A 19,098-nucleotide genomic window follows, 5' to 3' on the forward strand; every position below is an offset into this window, starting at 1 on the left:
GTTGTAAATAAAGAGTACTCCTTTGAGTTAGTTGGATATACCAGCAGGGCGGAGTTCAGCCTAGTTATGCTAAGTGGAATTTTATATGCTTTAAAAAAGACACTGTTGAATAATATTGCTGATAATTAGCTGCTCCTTATGCTATATCATAACAGCTTTCCACAGGGTTTTATGGCTCTCGCAAATGCGTATTTTCACCCAACTAACTCTAGCTTGGGCTATTGTCAGGGCTCTGAATGCACCAACCGGCCTTGTTGGCCCGGAGCAGCCTCACTGGGTCTTTCCACACCCTGTCCAGGCCCAGGACCCCAGTTCAGCCYAGGGACTGTCAGTCCCTGGCCCAGCAATGTTGTCGTAGTGCTGGTCTGCAGCTTCACCACAGCCGTGCCCCTGCCTGGCCATGTACCCCGCTGCTCTGAACCCTCACCTGCAGGCTGACTTTCTCGCCTGYGCTCAGACCTGTCATGTCACTGTGAACCTGCCTGATGAGTGAGGCTATGTCTGACTCTGATTACCCTCACCAGGCCTGGTCCTGATACTGACTCTGGCTTGTGGATTGATTTTCTTGGCTTCACCTCCGACCTGCCTCATCACCATGAGCTTGCGTGGTGATCCCGACCCTTGAATGATCCTCTCTGCTCCCTGCCCCAGGCCTGCCCTGCTTACTTCAGTCAGGGGTGGTGGATTGGGGCCCTGACTCGTGAGACTCCTGCCTTGYCCAGGTCATGTTACCCTGCTCTGCCCTTAGTTTGAGTCCAAATCCAGAAGTGAGTTGATCTGTGAGAGTCTAGATTATGTACCTAATCTTCGAATTCCTACTCATTGTGTCTAGTTTTAATTTCGCACTCTTGGGATGATGTGGTTTATACCCGTTTCATACATAAATCATGAATTTGTCTCAGTATATTGTGTGACTGATGTATAAAAAGGCTAAAAGGATAATCTGTGGCAAGAAAAGCAGCAGGCATKAAAGTTCTGTGTTTAAATAATCAGCATTTTGAAGTTAAAACTTGTCAACAATTTGTGCTACAGAAAACATGTGAAAACTACACAATGTAGGCTTACATTTATTAACACACTTTTAAATGAATATCTATGTATCTTAAAGTCAAGTTTATGTGTTGCTRAAGTTGGCTTCTTTATAAATAAACTGAATGAGTAGTTGCTTTTGGGTGTACAAGGGTTGAATCTGGTTGTGTACCTCTTCCATTTCTGTCTTCCAGTCAATAGAASGATAATCACAACGGAGTATCTGTATCAATTAAAAAGATCTAAATGTATAGTTATGTGGTTATGTAGAATTTGGATATGCGCATTCAAATGAGAATAAAATTTAGTCTGAATAGGTAGGGAGTTTATATGGCTTGGTATAAATTTGATCTTTTTTTTCACAGACCATGTACCCCTGTGTGTGCTGTTTAGATTGCATGTTGGTTCTGTGGTATTTCACAAAAGCAATGCAATACAGCRTTGGGTTAGTATAAAGTATGGCTATTATTTGGGGAATTTGAGATAGTGGTACTAAGACTTTGCTGTAGCTTTATTTTCAGCTTTCAATGTGCAGGAGTATAGAGCCCCCTTAGACTCTGGAGGCTGACCAGAACAACTTCTGAATGTAGCAAGAGATACGTATGCAGTTGGTGTGTTCTTGGCTCTGTGATGTTATGTTGATGAGTTATGTAAAAACTTTTGATAGTGGCTTTCTACGGATTAACTCTTCGGTAAACCAAAATTAAAAAACATATTACTTCTGGCATATTTCTTTTTTTTCATATGCATGCAGAATTCTGCTAGTGTTTTTGAAAATTCTGTTAAAGCACAAAGAAGAATGTAAGTTACTAAACCAGRTAGCTTGCATTGATGCTTTGCGTCTGGTTGTATGGATACTGTCTTTAGTACTGTTTTTTTCTTTATTCTTTTTCTGTGTGGAGCTTTGAAATCACAAACCTCACACCAAAGTCAAATTAAGAAACCTAGATGAATACACTGTTTGGGTAGAAGTCTGTTATTACGCAATCTGTTTTTTTTCTGGTAACAAAAGAACTGATAGACACTKAAGAATTAAATTTTGTACAATGCTTTAGCTCCTCTGCTATAAGATCCTTACAAAGTCTATGTGTTTATATTTATGAGGATGTTGTATCTGCCTAGAGTTATTCTCCATTAAGAGCAAATACAAGAGCTAACAGTCTTTAATGACATTATGTAGGGTAAAGCATAAGGTTATGACTTCAGGAGGAAATACTTAGGCATTATTTCACTTGCTGGTGCAAAATCATCTGAAGAGACTTCCTCTTAGTAACTGCTGAAAAGACTGTAAGAGATGGGAACTAACTCTCAGGTGATTTTTTTTATTTTCTTGCTTGTTAGGAAAATTGCTTTCCTGGTGGGACTAGTTATGGTTCTTTTCATTTCCCAAAAATAAAGAGTTGTTTTCTTCATTTATGTTTTCTGTTTTGCAGTGGTGAGAGGCTGCAGTATGCTAAATTTTTGTTATGAAATACTTGCKGAATGAGTAAAATACATAAATAATTTTTTCTAATGAAGTCAACTAGATGTTTAGCTAAAGGGCTAAGTARTGGAGAGTATTTATTGCCATTAGGATTTTGTCTCCTTGGTATTTTTGTGCAGCTTGTTCTTTTCTTCTGATTGTAATTTGCAGGTTTTCAACAGTTTGATGAACTTGTAAATTCAGCTTATGTGTGTTAGTAGTTTTAATGCTCATAGGAATACGRTTTGAGCAAAATTCTGCGGTCACTTGGACTTTATTCCATAGTATTCACTCTTTAGTATATTGTCCCGGGAATTTTTCGTTTGGTAAAGCAAAGACGTTTTACTGCCTTTTTTTTTTTTTTTTAATAGCAATGTCAGCGTTGTCATAGTAGCATATGATGGATTTTCAGAGTAGGCATGTGGTGTGAAAATACAGATCCTGCTGACCTTTAGTAGAATTAGTTTTTTTGTTTGTTTGTTTTTTTGTTAGCTAGGTGTCTTTGAAACCTGTTCTTTAGAGGTGGATATGCTGTTTGTCTGTTAGAGGACAACAGCTTTCTGTAAGTAGTGCTAACAATACAGTTAAATTAGAATGCAAATCTCGTAATAATTTGTTCTTACTGATGCACGTTTCCATTGAAGTTTAATAATATCATAAAACATCATATTGTAATTTACTTAAAACTAAATTGCAAGACCAGTATTCATGCTGGTAGCTGTACACAGCAATGAGTAGATGTGCTATTAAACCAAGGGAGAAAYTATTTTTCTCACAGTGCAGAATCACGTCATGAATGCCGATTTAGTCTGATGTTTGAAGTAGTTTTCTGTAGCCATGATTTGTTTTCCTGTTCTTGCTGTTATSCCAGAGAGGTAATACTGAGGGTTCCTTATGGTGACGTGTCCTCTGGTCATGCTTCACCCTCTCTGTGAGCTACAGTACAGAGGACTGGAGAAAAAACCTGAGTGAGTCTATGCAGTATAGAGGGTGGGGTTCCCTCTGCTAGTCTAAAGGATAAACTTGTCAGAATTGATGAGTTACAGAAAAGAGCATGAAAAAGATTACAGAATCACAACTAATCAYAGAACAATTGAGGCTGGAAGAAACCTTTGGAGATTTGCTATTCCTGCTGCCATTCCCCTACCTCCTGGTCAGATAGAGCAGGTTGCCCAGGACTGTGTACCATTGGGCTTTGAATATCTCCAAAGATGGTGACTCCATAATCTCTATGGGCAGCCTGTTCTAGTGTTGATCACCCTCACAGAAATTTTTTTTTCTTAGTTTAAATTGATTTTCTTGTATTTCTGTTTGTGCTCATTGSCTCTTGTTCATTCACTAAATAGCACTGAGAAGAGTCTGTCTCAGTTGACTTTACTCCCATTACCCTCAATCAAGTATTTCTACATGTTGATAAGATTCCCCTTTCCCTTCCCAGCCCACTTTTCTTGAAGCTAAACAATCCCAGCTCTCTTAACCTCTCCTTGTATGACATGCTCCAGTCCCTTAATTGTCTTCCATCATTACGGAGATCAATAAGAGCGATCCTGAAGCAGGATTCATATGGAGCTAGTCAAGGAGAGTAAAAGTTTCTATTTTGCAAGAAGTTACAGAACTTGATAGGGGATATTAGAAGAGACAGAGTAAAATGAGTTAAAGGCAGAACTACRTTAATAAGTTTGAGTGATAAATATGATCTTTTTTTTTCTACTTTCCTAAAAAGGCTAAGCATGGAATGTGGATAGATCAGTTTGATTTGATTATAAGGTATTGTGAAGATGAGATTGTATACCTAAGCAGAAGTCMGCATACAGAGACACAGATTTAGGAAATGTTAGCATGGGTCGATAATTTAACTGGTGGGATGAGATGGGATATCTGCACAGAAGATAAGGGAGCACAGAGAYGTCCTGAGAGTTACTGACAGGAAAAAGTGAGAAGATGTTACAGAACTCAGATGAAATTCTGAGATTTATGGTAAGCAGGAGAACCAAGATTGCGCAAACTGAAGCCTAGAGGAAACAACAGAGGAAAAAGTGATGAACATGTTTTGTGCAGCCAGTATGAAACTGAGTAAGTGGTGAAGAGTAGGTGACTATAATAYTGTGATCTAAAAATGCTCTGCATCCAATGAATGGATGCTTACATTCAGTTTGGGTAATGCAAATGAATTCCTCCTCTTTTAAAGACTTTTCAGGACTCTYACTGTTAGTCACAAACCTGCTGTAGTACATGTCTGAGTATTATTAAGGAGAAACTGGAAGTTGAGTGTATCAATGACTAGCAGTAGTTAAGAAGCATGTGGTAGAATAATCATGTCTTTTTTAGTGCTTTGAGATTTATATCGCATATGGTTTTGTTTCTAGACTGTAGGGGCAGAGCCACCACACTAACGTAAATTTGTTATCTTTTTGGYTCGTCAATAAAAAAGCCAATAGTTCTGAAGACTTTGTTGTAGTTTCTGTAGTGTTCATGTGTACCCTCACTGGGAATAGTTACTAGGCTAAACAAAAATTTCCATAGAAGCATTTTAATGGGAATTTTGAGATAGCGTTCAATGTTGATTTTTCATTTTTTTTTTAAGTTGTAAAAGTTCAGTTTAGTCAGTTTGGTTAAGCGTTTGTCTTTCTCTAATTTCAAATACCTAAATAATTACAGGTTAGAACCTCAAATGGAATTTTGGAGATCATTACATGTGGTTGAATTTGACTGTGAGATAAATGTTCGGAATTTATATAGATCTCAGTAGAAAATGCTTGTTAATTCAAGAACTTTGTCAAGATACCTGTCAACTCCCATAAATTAATAAAAATCATTGAGATGTTCTAAAAATTGTTTTATTGTTGAAAGCAATCTTGTGTCTGATATGGATCAAATACCTGTCCTCTCCCTTTTTGCTTTAGTTGTCATGGATGATGACGACGATGAATCCTGTCTCCTTGATCTTATTGGGTAAGTTTTCCTTAATTCTTTTGGAGAAGTTAGGAAAAATTGTTTTGCAAAATCACCTGCCAGAAGGTGATCTCCCCCAYACTCCTCCCTCAACTTATCATCTCAAGATTAGGTGTCATGCAAATGAAATGAGTAGCTGTGCTTCAGTTTCTTCATGCAGAGATGTATACATGACAAAAACTTCTATCCTAATTTATACTAATTGACAGTTCACTTGTTGGCATTCTGCTCAAGGGAGGGTAAGGAATRAGTATGCATGGAGGTTGGATTCTCTTTTCAGCTGGGATGATAACCTAGTCAGTGCTGAGGCGTGTCGCTGAGGGTGCTGTTAAAAAGTTCATTGAAAATAATTTTTTTTTGATAAATAGAAGACCTTAGCTTTTAGAGTAGAAGTGATAGAAACTTTGTAACAACTATGCATGTATTTTAAAGGAAAAATTAAAATTATGGTTTGTTTCTCAACTAAAAATACTTAATTTCTATTAATAAAGCACATTTTCATAAAAATATTACAAGAATAGAATTGATATCTATTATTGCTAAGTATCARCAACAAACAAGAAATCATCAGCATTTTGCTCAAAGATGCTTGCTTTTAATAAAACAGAAGTTTTCAAATACAATYAAAGAAGCTTATGGTCCTGTTTGTTTGCATTATGTCCATAACACATTTATTTGTAGCTTTGTAATAAATTCCATATGAGGATCTCATTAAACAATAATTAGGTAAGCTGCAGCACAAGCAAGAATTTTGTAGATTTCTATGCCTGGCGAAGTTAACACTTTGTAACAGTTACAAAGCTAACCTTCATGTTGAATATTCACAGATGATCTGCTGTAATGCATTTAAAGCATAAGAGGAAATYGAACATCCTAAATATCTGATTGATTTTTAGCAGACTGAATGAAGTATTGTATCAGTCGTGTAGCACCTACTGAAATAATCTCCACTTCATACAGGAATGATATACTATCTTAAATGTAGTAAATGATGTTTTGCATTTCTTAYGCAGTCAGAGCTTCCGGCAAAACTAGTGAGAGCTTTGACTTCAGAAAAAAATGAAATTCCAGCTCAAAACACAGTGCTGTGTTTTGTGCATTACTATGTGGTTGATGTAACTAAAGTGTTGCCGGTAATGGCTTGCTGTTACATTCTATGTGTAAGAGTACTGATTATAAAATGAGAATACTTGCATCCGGCTTGGAACAAAAGAATAACAAGTGACTGCATCAGACAATTAAGTGCTCCATCRTGAGCATGAATTATGAGAATCCTTGTACAAGTTCGCAGATGATCCAGAAAAGAAGTGCTATGTAGTTGAACATTTGTGTGAAAAAATTTTGTCCCCCTTCCTGCTGCTTGCAGGAATTACTGTCTAAAGCATCTAGAAGAGGATTCTTTTTCCCATCAKATCTTTGATTTTTGGTAAGTGCCTTCTAAAATTCTCTATTAAAAACAAGATGTTAAAGTTTTTGACATTTTTAATTGCATTTTTCATGACTTAAGGCTGATGAATGTATAAATCCGCTTGATTATATGTCAGTAAAACTCATAAGCATGATAGATCCCTGTGTTCTTGGTCTTTCACCTTAATTCTTGTAATTTAATGTAATCAACTATGACAATGACACTTTCATTTGAAAATCTGTTACTTCCAAATTGTAAGCAAAATTCTACTGTAAAGTCCCTGCCAAGAGACTCTGTTTCTATGTTTAGTATGTCTTTAGTGGATCTGTTAAATTTTTGTTTGTTTTTTTAATATATGAAGGAAACAGAACAGGCATAGAGGTGTGTTTGGGCTTTTTAAAGACTAATTATAAACCTGAAACCTTTAACTTGTTCTCTCTTCATTTTTTAGGATGATCCAGAATGAAGAAGAGATATTTGGAATTAATATTTTTACATGRGAAGCTCCTGCTTCTCAAACATGTTTTATTATTACTTTTTAACCAATAAAGACATTTTAAAAATCAGAAAATTCTGTCATTTTGCTCTTCATGCTAATGAGCATATTTGGAAATGCTGTRTTATTGCTGTATTAAAATAATCTGTGTAATGTAACTTGAATATATCTTAATAGGTCTGTACGTGCAGCCACATTAATGTATATTTAATTTATTTGAATCTTCAATACTTACTCTATTGGATGTTAAAGATWAAGGTGTGTAAGTATCATAATTGACTGAGACACTAACTAAACACCCACTCTAGTGGGTGTTAGAGATGATCTCTGCAGAAGATGGTTCAGATTTTAGTTTTCATATTATTTGGTGATAGTATTTTCCTTATGTTTTGTACTCTGTCCTGTTGTAAAATACTATGTATGTTAAGCAAATATGAGAAATGTCTTCATAAAAGGTAGTAAAGTGTAATGTAGCTAAGATTTTGTGATGAACGTAGTTTATTATTTGAACTTCTTTGGCCCTATGACAATGTGATAAACATTGAAGACATTTAAGAATTATAGTGGTAAAGAAAAACAGATCCTCAGATGATGTAAATTTTCAGCTTTGCAATGGAGTCAGTGAAGCAGACCTGATTTGTATGAGTAGAATACCAGGCTCAGTTAAATTAGCTTTATTAGCAGAAAGAGCTGTTTAAGTGATAACTTTTTTTTTTTTTTTTCCTTTAAAGGGATCCACAGGCACTGAATTATTTTCTACATGGACCTAGTAGTAAATCTGTAAGTAGCATTCCTGTGTATTAGACCTGTATAAACTCTGTTGAATACATTATTTTTAAACGTGATTTTTATGTTTCACCAGAGCAATGAAGACTTGACTAATGCAGATTATTCTGTAGCCAACTCAAATTCAATTTTCGCCAACTCCAATGTAAGTAGTCAGGAGAGAAATTACATTTTAATTGAGATTGCATGCCCCTGTTATGGTTGTATTTTTTTTTAATAAGACCAAATGAAGCAGATTTGGGCTTTGACCTTCTTAGTGTGAAAATTCTGAATGCTAACAATAGAGCTACCTYATACTGTTTGTTTTAAGTACTGGGTTTTCAGTTGGGAGTTAAATCAAARACTCTGTGGCACTCTTTTGCCATTTTTCTTGAATATGCAAAAACAAACTTGSTAGATAGTGTAACTCTACCCAATAAACTGGACTTGTCATTTGAGTGTTCACAGAAATAGTAGTGCTCAAAATCAGAAAGTTGTAGTCATTCTTATAGTAATTTCCTGGGTATATATGAGGATATTTTTGTTTCCTATTTCTGAGTAGAATCTCAGATAGCAATTAATTTTCAAAATGAATTAATGTTACTTTTCAGTCTAAAGAATAAAAAACTAGCTTGAGATGTTTTCTTCCTGTAAATCCTGTATTAGGGATTTTTGTCTTGCCTATTCCTGATTGCACACTATGCTGTGAATTAATTAGTGTTGTGTATGTGATTTTTTAGCCTTAAGAAGGATTTTAAAAAGTCACTTAAAATTAGGGGCTCTAGTAGTCTTCAGTATTTTTTTTCTTCACTAAGAGAGTATTACAGCAGTGGGCCAGATTACCCAGTGAGGCTATGGAATCTCCATCCTTGGAGATTTTCAAGACTCAACTAGGCAGAGCCATGGCTGATYTGATCTAGTGTTGGCAAYAGTCCTGCTCTGAGCAGGACTGGACTTCTAGAGCTCCCTTCCAACCCACATTTCTGTGATCTCCTCCTCCTTTTTCGTTTTAATTGATTTCTTCATCCCACAATTCATTTATATGGGTACATACAGTAGGGTTTTCCCAGTAGTTCCTCTTTCTGTTTTACTGTTTTCTTGACTGTGAATGTTAAGCTCATTGTCCTAACAGAGTTGTGGATATACTGTATGTAGCTGTGTAGGGACTTTAATTGGCATACCCAAGTCCTGTATACTGTATACCTGTATGCAGACCTAGTGCCTTTTCTAGCCACTGTGCTGTAAGGTCAAAGTATTTGCTCTGATCTTCCTTTTTGTATCATTATTACTACATATTGTAGAACAAATATACATTAAGTGGCAGTCTGTTCTCCACCAAGTTTACAGGCTAACAGATGCAAGACATGACAGATTAACTGGTTGGGATGATGGTGGGGAAGATGGGGTACCAACAATAATAGGGTGTACCCAATTTTCAGCTGATCAGGAACAGTGGTCACAACTTGATACCAGGCTAGCCATTATCAGACAGCAGTTTCCTGTATGCAACATGGCAGAGGTGAGTTTTGAGGAGGCTCCTAAGAAAGATAAGATTATGGGGGAAAAAAAAAGGGTGACATATGATAYGGGTTTGCCACAGACTGGACTTTCTAGTTGTTCTTCGCAGAGATTCTTCTAATAAGCATGAGTATGTGGGTGGGAGTAAGGGAGGCATTTCTTGTGTATATTCAGAAGGTGATCTTTTGGAGAGAGACTTGGGAAAATGGGATTGTTAGGCAGGGATTAATGGTTGGGAGAAAAGAGAACACTTGGTAAATGCCAGAAAAGTTTTCTGGTGTATGAGATTAGTGAGTAGGTAATCTAGAAGACAGGTGATCAGAGTAGCAGTTTTGTAGTGTGTTTTCTTGTAAGTGCTCACTCCCTTTCACTCTCCAGCTCTTGTTCCTCTCATGTTCTGTTATCATCATTTTGCATCTGTATAACTAATACCAATGTCATTTTCACTTCTTGGTCTCCTGTGGTTAGGAGTAGGGTGCTGATTTAAGAACGACAGATTGCATGGATAGATTATTACAGTGGATTGTGAAGGGACAGGGAGTAGCTAAACTACAAAGCCCCTTTGGTGGATGGTTTCGTATGCCCTGTTTATAATTTAAGGCACCTGAAAAGTAGAAGACATCTGAGGGTGGTGGTGTTTTTGTTGTTTTTTTGTTTTTGTTTTTTTTTTCCAATAAAAATTTCGCRCACACTGAAAATTCTAGTTTTGTATGTATTCAGAATTGCTACTGTGGAATGGGATTGAGTGTCTTGATGCCCATCTCATGTCTTTCAGTGACAGAGTATACACATTCCAAGGGTTTAGTGCCTCAGCTGATAAGCCTACTCAGCTAACACCTATCACAAACAAGATTGAACTGAGTATACACAGTGACTGAAGGAAGAGGAGGCAGTCTCCAACCCCCCCAGTTGAAAGGTGTAATGCCACCTCCACTGATTCCAGATCTGTTTGCTTGAGCTGTCATTAGTCTCTGTTCTACCTCTCAGGAGAGAAATTCTTTACCATTGCAGTATAAGCTGGTTTGTGTTCGATGAATTCTTCATCTTTCCTATTACGCACTGTAAGAAAGCGGAATACTCACAGAGCCACAGAGAGTAAGACACTGTGGTTACCGGTAACCAGATACACAAAGTTACAGAGGCACTAAATGCCTGTTGAATAGAATGTTACATGTGTCTTTCCTCCCCACCCTCTTAATACCTGGGCAGTAGAGATTCAGCTGCTAACTTGGAAGGTCCTGAGTTCCAGTTTATGCACACAAGTGTTTTCATACATTAAACCGTTCTGGGAATGGAACTTGGGATTCTTCATTCCAGTAGGAGAGTTTCAAACTGTGAACTGTGTATTACTTAGAAGCAGAGAGAGGCCTCTAAGTTGTAGAGATGTGGAGGACTTTGGATTGGACTTTATGTTCTGAGGTATTGTTAGATGAGATATAGCTACAAAATATGCTCTCTGCTATGAATCCTGTTCTTACGTAGCTAGTGTTCCTTATACTTTAGGGAAGTGAGATACCCAGCTTGGACTGTGAATTCTGCTTCTGAGATGTACCTAAAAGACTAATGTAGAAACACAGTTATTGGAGACTATTTACAGACACAGTAGAGAATTCTCCATAGTCAGGAGTCCTAATATAACTCTAGTTAGTGCCTCTTTTTTGCTCTATCTGGTGGTAGCTAGGTGCAGTCTAGAACCTGATCTGTAGTTTAAGGTGTTCATGAGGTACAGATATCAAGACATTTAAGTATCAGTTTCATTCCTTTTGCTAACATATATATGAAGAAATCTTCTAGAATTTTGTAATGATATTTTGAAAATGTTTTATTGAATTGTAAGAACAATCTCTTAATGTTTAAAACATAAATGAGGTTTCATAAAACAGAATCAGGAGGAGACTGGGATAAAATTATAAGTAACTATAATAACTAAATTATAATAACTGTAATAACTGAAATTATAAGCAACTATGATGCTTGGGGAACTGAAGTTAGGATGGGGACTTATTGCATGTAATAATTATGCCTTGCAGMATCTTTGCACTGTTTAGAAGAGGTRAAAACAAAATGTCTCCTGATCTTGAAGGAGTGAGGGTTCAGAAAATGAACCTGTTTGTAATTTTGCATCCACATTTTGCATTTAACCTGGCTCARAAAGAAACTGGGTGTTGTTTGGAATAGTTGAGATTTTAGAATTTTGGGAATTTAGAAAGGTGAAGTGTATCTAACTAAACTATTTTAAATGTTCCATATCMATTTAAATTTGACATTCCCAGCCTCCTTTAGAAACCTGATATCTGTGTTGCTTAGAGTTTTGTTTCTTACAACAGTTTYGTTGTAAGAAAATTTTATTGATCGTAGGCCAAAGTAAAGAAACTTGTGATTTTTTTTTCTTATCACAATACTAACGGTTATAGAGATGAAGAATTTTTCATTCAAAGTGTCCTTTGCTGTTTACAGTAGTGTCAACACTTACAGTTCTCCATAATTTTTTAATAACATAAAATAGAAATTCTGTGGCATTGTTTTTCATACTGCTTTATTTCTAAAATTCTTTTAAAAATAAAGATTTAGCTTAGTTCCTTAACTTTATGAGGTGGCCATTAGTTTGTTCTGWGTAACTCTAGAAACACTGGCAGAATTTTGGAGACCAAAGGATCTTGTTTGATAGAGAAAGCCAGCAAAAGAGCAACTTTCTCCCACCTCTTCCTTGCTACTACTGCTGCTATTATAATCTTATCCCAAATTCAATTACAGTGGAGGTCTTTTCCCTCCTCTTTTCTTCTGCCTTCTGATCCATACAGTGCTTGAGCTTGAGGACAGGGAAGGTGGTAGCTCAAAAGCATGTGTCACATTCTCCTGAGACAGCTCAGCTGCAGTGCCGAGTGCTGTGTAATTGAGAGATTTGAGAACTGAAAGGAGAGGATTGTCCCCAGCAATCTGTTATGAGGGCCTAAGTGGGATGGWTGTAAGTGATGCACATGTTTGTGCTGGCCCCCTGTATGGGATGAATGTCACCCTAAGTACGTATGATGGAAAGGTTATAATTTTGTAGGGGAAGTTTGTTTGCAAGAAGAATCATAATGGGGGGAAAAAATCAGAGCTTACAATTTTTGAAAAGTCATTTCTTTGTTTTTTACATTTCAGAACACTGATCCTAAGTCATCTGTAAAAGGTGTAAGCAGTCAGCTTGGAGAGGGGCCTAGTGATGGACTGCAACTGTCTAGTAGCCTTCAGTTTCTTGAAGATGAACTTGTATCTTCCCCTTTACCTGATCTTAGTGAGGATCAGCCTTTTGATATTCTTCAGAAGTCCTTACAGGAGGCCAATATTACTGAACAGACTTTGGCAGAAGAGGCATATTTGGATGCCAGTGTAGGTTCTAGCCAACAGTTTGCACAAGCTCAGCTTCATCCTTCTTCATCAGCATCCTTTACTCAGGCTTCTAATGTTTCTAATTACTCAGGTCAGACGTTGCAACCTATAGGAGTTACTCAAGTGGTACAGCAACCTGTTGGAGCATCTTTTGCAAGCAATACTGTTGGTGTGCAACATGGCTTTATGCAACATGTTGGAATTAGTGTTCCCAGCCAGCATTTGTCTAATAACAGCCARATTAGTGGTTCTGGGCAGATACAGCTAATTGGTTCATTTAGTAATCAGCCTTCCATGATGACCATTAATAACCTTGATGGATCTCAGATTATACTGAAAGGCAATGGTCAGCAAACACCTGCAAACATGAGTGGTGGCCTCTTGGTTCATAGACAAACTCCAAATGGTAACTCACTGTTTGGCAACTCAAATTCAAGTCCAGTAGCACAACCTGTAACTGTTCCATTTAACAGCACAAATTTTCAGACGTCATTACCTGTCCATAATATCATCATTCAAAGGGGTTTAGCGCCAAACTCCAATAAAGTTCCCATTAATATTCAACCAAAGCCTCTCCAGATGGGTCAGCAAACTGCTTACAATATGAATAACTTGGGAATACAGCAGCATCACGTACAACAAGGGATTCCTTTTGCTTCTGCAAACTCACCTCAGAATTCAGTGGTTGGTCCTCATATGTCTGTTAATATTGTTAATCAACAAAGTACAAGAAAATCAGTTACACCTCAGACAGTTAGTAATGCTGGAGGTAGTATTGTTATCCATTCTCCTATGGGACAGCCTCATACACCTCAAAACCAGTTTCTCATACCTACAAGTTTGTCTGTTAATTCTAATTCAGTACATCATGTCCAGGCCATAAATGGACAGCTTCTTCAGACTCAATCTTCCCAGCTGGTTCCTAGCCAAGTATCTGCTGAGCATGTTATGCTGAACAGGAACTCTACAAACATGCTAAGGGCCAACCAGTCATATTCAGGACAGATGCTGAATAATCAGAACACAGCTGTTCAGCTAGTTTCTGGCCAGACATTCACAGCTCCTGGAAGCCAAGTTATAGTAAATCATGGATCTTCTCAAATTGTTGGTGGACAGGTGCCACTGCAACAGGCGTCGCCAACAGTGTTGCATTTATCACCAAGTCAAGCTAATGTTTCTCAAGGTAGATCTAGTTTTACGGCGATGTCACCTGGGCAGTCTACAGTATCAAATATGTCAGCTTCTAATAGATTTGCTGTTGTAAGTTCTTCTGGTTCAGTACATCCTAGCCTGGGACCACCAGTTCAGTCTGTCGCATCAGGAGGAAACTTCACTGGAGATCAGCTCACACAGAACAGAACTCAAGTCTCTGTCAGTGCATCGCATCGTCTTCCAGCATCCTCTTCCAAAGCTGTCAGCACCTTTAGTCACACATCAGTTGGAGTAACACAACAACAGTTCGCTTTTAGTCAGGTATGAAAATTACTGGAGAATACAGCAGAAGAAATGCTTCTTAAACTGCATTAAAATTTGATGAGCAAGGCAGTGTTTAAGTTGGTATTAATACATTAATTTTGCTGGTTTATATTCATTACAAATATTGTGGAGCTGCTGAAAATTACTGTATCCCAGCAGAAATAATTTCACTTAGTATTTTCTAAAACAAATATCACTAAGTGAATGAGTCTTTAATTCAGAAGATTTTACTGTTGGTTTATAGTGATATTTTCAAACTGCTTAGTGTTGATTTTTTTTTTTGCTCCCAGCTAAAGAGCATTGTAAAACTACACAACCCTGGGTACTCTTGAAGATGAGTTCCTATAGAACTAGAACTAAAAGTTTGGATACGTTCTTAACACCTRTAGGTCTTTGACTTCATTAAGAACTATGCACTGTTTTTTCTATTAAGAACTATTTTTCAAGATTTGACCTGTTCAAGTTTCTCATGTAATCTGTTATTTCACCTTACAGAGTTAACCCRTCAAGTGTGCCGTTTTGGCATTTTGTCCATTGCAGTTTTGTGTTTCTTGAGCAGTTTGAAGCTTTCAAATTTGAAATTAAACAGTCAAACCAGCAGAAGTTATTTCTTGGAACCCTTAAGAGGTCTATAGCAGTTTGTAAAAGGGTAACACTTGAAAAAATCTTTAAGAGATCAGTTAAGTAAGAGGAAAGAAAGGAAAAAAATAAAAAAGGTCTGAATGTGCTTATAAGATGAGAACAGGTCTTATTTGTCCAGTTGGTGCAGTTAAAGTGTGTATATTCAACTCAATTAAGCATATCTGTTTTCATACTCCATACTCTGCAGTATTTACGGTATTTAACTGAACGACTGGTCACATAATTAGAAATAGACTATTACGACACTTTTGTGGCTTTTGCTTTTTTTTTTCCCCTTGGTTATAATAAAATATTGACAGTAAGATAAATCACTTGCACCAGTTCTCTTCACTTTTTCCCAAAACTGAAATGGTCAGTAAAATAATACAACTTTATTTGGAAAATAAGGATGGACCTGTTTTAGGACCACGTTTTTGCCTTTGCCAAAACTGTTAGCGCAGATGATAACAGTTTGTTTGAAGATGGGTAACTAAAAGCCTGCCTGACAGACTCTTTATGTACATCTTCCCATTTGTAGAATATGTGCTGAGGTCAGTGAGTTTCAGCAAAAAATACTTCCTATTGCTGTGAAAGAGCATTTTATTTGTCTATTGAAGTTTTAGAGCCATAAAATGGAAATGTGTCCATAGCTAACTGCAGAGATCAGATTCTACTGTTTACTAGAATCTTTTTAGTATGTTGGTGTTTACATTTTAAATACTGTACTATATTATAAAATGTATATGTCTCATTTRATCACTAAACACTACTTAGTTTGTGCCAGTGTGTGTTTGTTTTTCGGTTGAGAGAGTTTGCTGAGACAGTTAGTTTAGATACCTTTGCAGTTTTGAGGCTCTCAAAAGTATACCTGTCTGAAGGCCACTTTTATGTAGAATCATAGGTAAATAACGGCTYCCTTTCTTTGTTTAATCTAATATCTGTTCCTCTGTGATGTACTTCATAAAATTCTGGAGTTCAGTAGGAAGGATTGAGATAGCTGAGACTCTACCGCTTACAAAATTGAGGTGAAGGAAAGATGCGTAGAGCTGACTAGCTGTATTTGTCTTAATTGTGTTTTTGTGAGTTCTTTTTTTTTTGCTTATTTTCTCTGCTTATTAAATCTTTCGGTAAATATTTGGTTGACATATGAATATGTGGTATTTTCACAGGCACAGAAAAAATCTATGAACCAGACATCACCAGTCTCTGCATCAAAGACACAGGATAATTTGAGACAGCCTCAGCTAACAAGTCTTCTGAGTAACACATTATCAGGTCAACCAAGGTCTTTTTATAATTRCGTTCTTTAATTCCTCCAGCAACAAAAATTGGTTATCCTTCACTGTGTCAGACTTGAATTGATGGTTTATCCTGATAGGGTCTAAAGGTTATCAGAATTTTACTTTTTAGAAGAGTTCAAATCATATTTTTAGTATTGAGTGTGGGCTTTTGTTTTTCCCAGCCTGGGCAGCTAATAGTTCTACTTCGTTTTTCAGACTCATAAGTGAAACATAAACAGTAAGCAGTTATTTCCCCTGTATAAAACTCAAATTTGTTCTCCTTTATTTTTCTATATTTTTTCAGCATAGGATATTAGAAATGGAAGATAATTTTAAAAATAGAGACATTTGTTGCAATGTTCTTAGAAAGTTTTAGCCCTCATCTTGTGATGGCTGCTTCAGGTAGAGGAGAAAGAAGAATAACAATTACAAGGTTGTAGGCAGGCTGTCATCACAGGATTTGCTTTTGAATAAGCTTTTCACTTTCAGTTAGGATAGGTAATGCATTGTTCATGGCAGAATACTCAAATTTTCAAGTGGCACCTTGCTTCTARAAAACAAAACAACAGTGCCAGATCACGATAGATTCAAAGCAAACAGAAAATGCAATAACCTTCTTGTTCTCCTTGTACATAAATAACATTTCAGAATAAAATCTCATAATCTGTGCCTTTTTTTTTTCTTTTTGTGCAAGCTAGTTGGGCATTCTTTACAATTGGCACAAATGTTTGTGGGAAAAAAAACGATTTTATTTGTTCTTTGGTTGTTAGTTGTAATGTGCATGACTGGTAGAATGCTGTTTGAATTCCTGAGCCAGGTAGTTGGAGGAAGTCTGTACATCTAAAATCAGGGAAAACTTTAATATGGCTACTGTCTAAATATTTGGAAGAGCTCTRCAAAATTCAGGTTTATGTGGTTGGAGGAATATTTTTGCTAGTATTGAAAAACTTGATAAAATCTACCACGTGACTTTCAGGAAACTTTTGGGACGTAATGCATATGATACTTGATTTCCTCCCCCCCCATATCTTGCAGTATTGTTGTAGGACATTCTTTATGCCTAAGCATTTTTGTAGCTTGCAGTACAATAATACCAGTCCTGTTTGTTTTTTTTATGTGCCAGTTTCTCTGCAGGGTTGTTGTGTTAGGGTTTTTAAGCATATGAGGGGTATATAATTCTTAAAAGCTAAAAACTCAAGTAACACCGTTAAGATAGGTACCTGAAATCTATTCTGTTCTTGGTTAAGGTAACTTTTTTTTTTTTTTTTTTTTTTTTAAACTTATACTTTATAGGACAGGACTCGGGAGGAAAAATCATACCACAGTCTCTAGGAACAGCACAGCTACAAGAAAAAGTGATGGGATCGTCTCCTGTTCAGCAGAATATACAGGTAGAGAACTGTTGTCATCTATTTTTGTTGTAGTTTTTGTTCCCTTTCCCTTTAAATTTTAGTGAAGCTAAGGATGTTCCAACACCATACTGATAATCTGTGCATCCTTCCACTTGATACAGAAAGCCTCTCAAGCTTTCCAGATAATACCTTGACAAAATAAACATTTGAGTATTTTGCCAATTGATACCCTGAATGCTGTTTTGAGGTATATTCAGTAAGTGGAATCTGACTGTATTACTTTCTGGATATATTTCATGTAGCATTATAATTCTTTGTTTAGTTGGATGTAAGTTAGACCCACTTATTCTTGCTTCCTATGAACTTGGCAGTCTCCAGCTGTTTGGAGGGGGTGGCTTGGGAGAAGCTGCAGAAAAAATTTGCTTGGCTTTTGTGTGTCTCATTCTTGTGTTGTTGTTATTTTTGTTGTTTGTTTTGTTTTTTTTTCCTCAGTGTCTCTCCCCATCACCCTCTCCCGCAAAGTTCTGCTTTATATAGCAACTCTGGAAAAAAAAATAACACTACTTGCAGAGGTTAGGGCTGGAAGGGAGGCCAGCTTTTTTGGACTTGGATGGAGGGAGGAAGCAGAGAATTGTTACATGCATGATCTGAATAGCTGAGAGCAAAGAAAAAGTGTTTGAAATAGGGTAGAGAATGCAGGCTGAGTTTTGGATGGAACTAAACTATAATATTAAAGAAAAAAAAACAGGAGAACCTGATTCAGAATTCTTACTCCTTGCCATAAATGTATTTTTTAATGCAGTATGGCCTACATGTTTTCCTCTATTGTTCTGGCGGTAAAGCAGAACATACTTAAAGTAGTGTTCAATTTTGAGTTCAGTCTGTTCTTTGAATTACTGTCCAGATGTGTGTTTTCCTGTGGTGGTGTGAACATTCTATGTTCTGAAGCTAGAAGTTTTTGTGGCCAGCAAGTACCATTAGAGTGCATTTACTTCGTGACACTTCTGCCATGCTAAAAAGGATGCTCTGTACTGCATGTTTGTTTGTTCCTGCTGACTGTGTTGTGGTTTAAAAGAGCCTTCTTGTTACCKGTTTCTGAATCATAAATAACTTTTGCTCTGTGACTGATTTTGTTAGACTAGTTGACTGAAATCTTAAAAAACAAAACCAACAACCCCCCCCCATTTGTTTTAAACAAAGACCTTTGGATCTAGAATGGCTACTTTAGGAGTCTTTGGATTGCAGTAGTACCTKCCATATGGTGGAAGCATGTGCCTCTAGCACCTGAGAGAACTTCACATCCCAGAGAGTGTTCTGCAAAACTTTTACTTCCTAAATGTGTAAGGAAAGGAGAAAATRCTGCAGAT

At 36.8% G+C, this 19,098-nt stretch overlaps 1 protein-coding gene across 4 annotated transcripts in view; it reads left to right on the forward strand.

The window, feature by feature from the left end:
• Window positions 1-19,098, forward strand: part of BICRAL (BICRA like chromatin remodeling complex associated protein) — a 47,463-nt gene that overhangs the window by 21,424 nt on the left and 6,941 nt on the right. For 2 of the 4 annotated variants that reach the window (XM_085315823.1, XM_085315822.1), the window contains exons 2-7: window positions 5,395-5,443; window positions 8,079-8,127; window positions 8,210-8,278; window positions 12,775-14,475; window positions 16,269-16,374; window positions 17,673-17,770. In XM_085315823.1, the coding sequence (XP_085171949.1) occupies window positions 5,400-5,443; window positions 8,079-8,127; window positions 8,210-8,278; window positions 12,775-14,475; window positions 16,269-16,374; window positions 17,673-17,770 (2,067 nt within the window). In that variant the 5' untranslated portion in view covers window positions 5,395-5,399. Of the gene's footprint in view, window positions 1-5,394; window positions 5,444-8,078; window positions 8,128-8,209; window positions 8,279-9,551; window positions 9,632-12,774; window positions 14,476-16,268; window positions 16,375-17,672; window positions 17,771-19,098 lie in introns of those variants that run through there. The other 2 variants (XM_085315824.1, XM_085315825.1) reach the window with 2 other exon arrangements.

Source organism: Rhea americana, unplaced genomic scaffold (assembly GCF_003343005.1).
Source record: "Rhea americana isolate MKP2758 unplaced genomic scaffold, rheAme1 scaffold_44, whole genome shotgun sequence".
NCBI classification, from domain to species: Eukaryota; Metazoa; Chordata; class Aves; order Rheiformes; family Rheidae; genus Rhea; species Rhea americana.